This window comes from Halyomorpha halys, unplaced genomic scaffold (genome assembly GCF_000696795.3).
Source record: "Halyomorpha halys isolate HHAL.00 unplaced genomic scaffold, Hhal_1.1 Scaffold301.1, whole genome shotgun sequence".
Taxonomy (NCBI): Eukaryota; Metazoa; Arthropoda; class Insecta; order Hemiptera; family Pentatomidae; genus Halyomorpha; species Halyomorpha halys.
This window is the reverse complement of record NW_027112712.1, coordinates 332227-338226: the sequence shown is the minus strand read 5'-3', so window position 1 is coordinate 338226 and position 6000 is coordinate 332227. Positions and strand designations below refer to the sequence as shown.

The 6000-nt window shown below is 29.9% G+C and overlaps 1 protein-coding gene across 1 annotated transcript; it reads left to right on the top strand.

Annotated features, from left to right (window-relative positions):
• Nucleotides 1-1855: 1855 nt before the first annotated feature.
• Nucleotides 1856-2746, top strand: LOC106680962 (interferon-inducible double-stranded RNA-dependent protein kinase activator A homolog). Its single transcript, XM_014421018.2, has one exon. The coding sequence runs from the start codon at nt 1856-1858 to the stop codon at nt 2744-2746; it is 891 nt and encodes a 296-aa protein (XP_014276504.2).
• The last annotated feature ends 3254 nt before the right edge of the window (nt 2747-6000 follow it).

Sequence of the window (6000 nt, the reverse complement as noted above, 5' to 3'; positions counted from 1 at the left end):
CGGTAAGCATGTCCCTGGCCCGGCAGAATTGAACACGTAATAACTCGCGATCTTTTTGGGTACTTATTCTGAAATTTTAGTACGAATTAGTACTAATTAGGTACTAATTCGTGTATAAGTTTCAACTCAAAATTCGAAAAGTGCCGGGCTGGCATGTCCCTGGCCCGGCAGAATTGAACACTTATTAACTCGCGATCTATTTGGGTACTAATTCTGAAATTTTAGTACGAATTAGTACTAATTAGGTACTAATTCGTGTATAAGTTTCAACTCAAAATTCGAAAAGTGCCGGGCCAGGGACATGCACCTCATTTGTGAGGCCCATTAGCCAATGGGTGGCCTACCCTACGAAAAACCTCGTCAAGAAACGCGCGATGTATTTCCGTAGTACATCGCGCGAGGCCTCCACGGCTGTCGTGCCAGAAGAAGAAAAAAATTACTAATTATTGTTGTCACTTTTATACGCTCAAGAATTCACCTACTGTTTCTAAATTTAAAATCTTCGGATTTTGATATATTTATGGATTTCATATTTTGCCATACCAACAAGTACCTGTTCAACACGAAGTTATCCCCAGACTCACAATCAATCCAGCAAGAGTTGAATTTAGAAACAGAGCGACAAAATATATTATGATGAATATTGTTGTCATTTAGCGAAAATTATAAAAAAGTCTAGAAACCTTTGGTAGTTAGTACAAGGAAGTTATAAGGAAAAAAGAAAAAAAATATTTTTGTTTAGATTTTTTTTAACCAAAAATTATTTTAGGTGGCAATGGTGAAACTCGATATCAGCACACTATTTTTTAAAAATTTGTAACTAAGGCATATACTACAAATTTTCAGAACTTCTAAAGAATACTCCATCGATTTCACTTTATGTTCCCTATATGACTAGAAACCATTAAATTAAGAGCAGGCGATCTTAAATGAAGCCGGGCACCAAAAAAATTATAAAATAACAAAAATTTGTAAAATATACTTTTGTTTAATTTAATAAATTTATTGATACATTTGAATGGAATATGGTCCGGGTATATTTTATTATGTTTATTTAAAATATATATTTTATTATGTTATGTTATTATATTTTATTTTTTAATGGACGGAGCTGATGAGCCCATAAGCGACTAGAAAATATGTACATATATAAAAATAAATTTATCCGACTTCTTTCTTCCCCTTTGTTTCACCTCCCTTATTCGTAAGTTTTACGCAGTATTAATAATAATGTGGACTGCTACAACCCATGGAGGGTCAGTACTTTGTAACGAAGTACTGTTTTTAGAACAACGGTTATAAAAGGAGGTGAGGCTAAGTGGACCACAGAATTACGCGGTATTACGATTTGAAAAGTGTTTTTTTCGGTCCATCCTAGCATAGAGGAATACAGGTCTTACTAAAAAACTGCGATCATTAACATTATTTTTTTTTTTAACATTTATCCATGTTATCAAACTTGTTACCTCTATAATTTGTCTTATTTTTAAGGCAACATTTTTTTTTTTTTAATTTAGTATATTGATATTTTTACTTAACTCTGTATTACATTTTATTTGAAAATTCCAATTAAAAAAAATACTTTTTATTTACATATTAATTATACGAAGTTGAGAGATGTCTTAACATTATACTTGCTTAATGCTTGTAATTTTCTAATAAATACAAGCTTTCATAAAAAAAACAATTCGTTTACACTGAGATTACATGGGTGTGGTCTTACATTCAATTTGTTCTGTTGGCAAAATTGGTTTCTTTCTGTAACCTGCTTAGGAGTGGTGGATGCTGGTAAAGATATTTAAATTAACTGTTGTATTACTATTTGAAACTCTTTACAGTAGTAAGTAACGTAATTATGGAAGACGCAAGTTATGTTAGTGTTTTGGAACAATATTTAAAGAGTGTGGATTTAAACTCTACCTACCAAGTTGTTCCAGAAGATGATAATGCACGTCGCCGCTCAGTAAGTTATCAATTGACCGTAAATGACTATACAGTTACAGGAGTTGGGAAGACAAAAAAAAAAGCAAAGGAGAATGCAGCTGAACAGATGTATAATTTATTGATTGCTGAAGAGAAAAAAAGAGCTCAAACAGATTCTGAAGATGACATTCAAGATCCCGTTGAAGCTTTAATTGATTTATGTACCCAACTTTCTCTTGAAACACCCAAATTTGAATGTGATAGCAAAGTTGTTTCATCTCACTCTACTATTTATAATGTGAGTTGCACTATAGGTGGAATTAGAGAAGAGATGAAAAGCTTCAAGAAGGATAGGGCAAAGAAGCAATTAGCCAATTCATTGTTTTTAAAAATTAAAAGTCAAGAAAAGATGTATGTAGACTACTCAATGTTAAAGGAAGAAGAAATGCTGAAGACTAATTGTTTTAGACTTCCTGATGGTAGTATAAATTTTGGTGCTCAGAACCAATTGGTTGTTAATGTTCGAAATCAGCAATTTGCTGAGTTTCTAAAAAAATCAAACACGGCTTATGAAATGAAGATGAAACCCGAATCCCATATTGATGAACTTCAAGATCCAGAAGGACTTTTTCAAAGAATAATGAAAGAAATGGAAGTCGATTATAAATTTTATTTTCATTTTGAACAACAAGAGTGGATTTGTTTCATTGAAATGTATCCAATAAATTTCAAAATGAAGATGAAACATAAGATTAAGTCAAAGGCAGGTAAATCTGCCATAATAAATACCTTAAAATTCATGCATCAAAGATATATTTTATAAACATGTATTTTTGTAATGTGAGTTTTATTACTTTGTACCTCATTTCATACTATTACTCTTTAATTTAAAAAATTGAATTCTGTCAATTCATTTTGGTGAATTAATATATTGCTTGGTGTTACATTAGAGTTTTTGATGATATTAATGATATGGAAAAATTTTTCTAAGTCTAATGAAATAAATATAAATGATTCTTTTTTTTTCCAATTTAAAGAACAATAACGAATTATTGAATTTAAATGTTTCAAAATAAAGGTGAAACATAAGATGTAAGACCAGAACTGAAAATTGTGCCATAGTAAAAAAATTATGATACATGCATCAAAATGGTATTTTATAAACATAGATATTTAATATTACAAATCCGTAAAATAATAAAAATTGTTAATTTATTTTTATTAAATATGTATTTTGCATAGAGCTGTTTTTGTATCATTTGTCATCAATGATATCTAATACTTATTAACTGGTAAAATCAGAGAATGTTGAATATTTAACTTTACACTTGTTCATATTGTTTATTTTATATGAATAATAATTTTGAATATAGCCGAATATAATCAGATTTAATATAGTTTCAAATGGATTTTAGGCTAACTGAAGGATAAGAAAGTAATATTTATTCATTCATTAACAGGATAGAATTGATAAAATAAACTTTTAAGGGAAAAAATGGAGTCATCCTACAGCAATAAGTAAATTTTGAAATAGTTACTAATTGTATCTGCTTCCATTTAGTTATTATAAGAAGATTAAATAAACTGTGAAATGATGTTTAGGGGTGCGGTCAGAAAGTATAACACTCAGTAAATTTATTATCATTTCAATATCACACTTATGATCTTCTAGATTCAATCCATAGTCAATAATCGAAATGTAGTAAATAGTAAATGAGGTTCACTCTAAAGCTGAAATATTAAATGTGTTTATCTGTTTGTTTGTTTATTCAGAAATTAAGGCGTGAAACCCATTGGTCATCAACGCCAATACCCTACTCATGTACACACCCAGTGTTCAATTATATAAATGAAAAAAAAATACATATATATGTATAAAATAGATAGATAAAAATACATAACATATAAAAAACCAAACACATAATATATAAAATACAAAAAATCATATATGTAAATATATATATATTTACATACACATATACATACGCATACATTCATATATATACATTATATATTTACAAATAGTCCTTGTATTTTCAGAAAAGACATAATCTTATTTAAATATGTTTCTCCATTCCCCAAGACCTCTGATATATTTGAAGGTATACCCAGTTCATTTATTCTTCTCACGTAGAAAACACACTCTTCGAAGATATGAATTATTGTCATTCTTTGATTACATTTCTGGCATCTAGGTGGATCCTCCTTTGTAATTAAGTGAAGGAGTGGGAGCATTGTGTCCTAGTCTTAGGTGTGTCAATACAACCTCCTCTCTGTGGTTGCGGCGACTGGAGCTGCTCCATGCCTTGACATTTTTCTTAATCGCCTTCAATTTATTTGGCGGGCTGCTGTCCCACAGTGTTTTTCTGTTGTCCTCCAGTGTTTATCTGGAGGTTGCATTGTGGAAAAAAAAAGCAAAAGAATGAGGACAAGATTAACATAACTGTTTACATTTATGTTCAAAAGTAAGGTCTTGAAAAAGAAGTATTGATAGTTTGCTGATTACTATCCCAATGTTTGAACAATGCACAAAAGAAATGGAATGTTTGATCAATAGTTTTTTAAGAGATTAAAAAAGGCATATAATGTGACCATTACCATAACATTATATTGCCAGGTCTGTAACACTATGGTAAGGAAAAAGAAGATGCAAAACAATGTCAAATTTCACATCTTAAAGGTTATTTACCTACTCTTCTTTATGGAAGTGAAAGTTGGATCCCATTAAATAGGCACTAGCATATAGTTGCTGAAGTAAAGTATTTCTAGAGAGGAGCAGACCGAACAAGAAGAGGCCAAGTAAGAAATGGGAGAATGTGAAGGTACCTTGAAATTCCCAACTTAAGGGACACTGTTGAAAAGTGGCTGCTGATGTTCTTCTGGCATCTATGCCAAATGAAGCTCAGAATCGACACAGGTTTTTGAAGACAAATTCACTGGGCATTGCCCTAAAGTAAGGCTAAGACTATTACAAATTGTCTACATTTCTAGGGTTGTACAAAAGAAGAGAAAATGTTACAAAAACTCCATGAAGGCATTTCATGAATACACATCAAGCCAGATTTGGTAAGCACTTCCATGCTGAGAGACATGAAGGAGTTAAGACAATGGGAAGAGAAGAAGAAGAAGAAAAAGTTTATGTTTATTATGTTAGTGGTTAATTATAATAACAAATATCCTTTTGCTAATAAAGTACCTCTTAACTCAACAGAAAATATATATTCTGACAAGCTATTGATAAAATTGTATAAAGGAAAAAAATCAGCTGACATTCAAACTTTATTCAAAACTCAACAAAAAAAAAGAACCCTGAAAATTAATGTTAACAAGAAATCTGAATCCATTAATCAATATTCCTTTAAAATATAGCCTCTATATTTTGCAGGAAGAAAACTAAAAATATCTTGTGGTTTCAAAGCAAATGATATACAACATTACATGAATTTATAGCAATAATAGAACATATAAATAAACTTTTATTTATGGAACTGTATGCAATACTTTAAATACCCCTTATATTGTACCAAAAGAACTGTAAAATTCAGTTTTATTTTAATGAAATATTATAAAATAAGAATTTTTTCTACTTATCACATATTTTTAAATAGGATAAAGCTTTTATCCAAGTTCAATCAAAACTGGAATATATTTATTTATAAATTATCATTGCATCTAAAACATGTGAGGTTACATTAGCTGAAAAGGTTTTTTAGAATACTAACCAATTTGGTTTCTATTTATAAATAGAAAATAATGATGGTGCATATTGTGTTATTTGCTACTTCGAAACTTCATGAAAACATTTTAATCTATTAAGTTGCATTAATCTATGGATGTTATTATGATTTAATTATTTTTTAACAAATTAACAGTGTGGTCAACTTGATAACCTTTCAATTTGTGCTTCCCTGCAATCTGTAAGCCCTGCAATAATGTTGGCTCAAATTAAATAGTTTTATGACTATTTGAGACTTTTTCTTTGACTGCCACTGGACCTTCTTCCTTTTATTATTACGCATGGTCTATCATGATCCTCCAATAATAATAATAAACTGTAATTTAAGGATGAAATGGAAA

What these genes read in the sequence shown, in the direction of transcription:
- LOC106680962 (XM_014421018.2), top strand. Translation starts at nt 1,856, where the DNA reads ATGGAAGACGCAAGTTATGTTAGTGTTTTGGAACAATATTTAAAGAGT.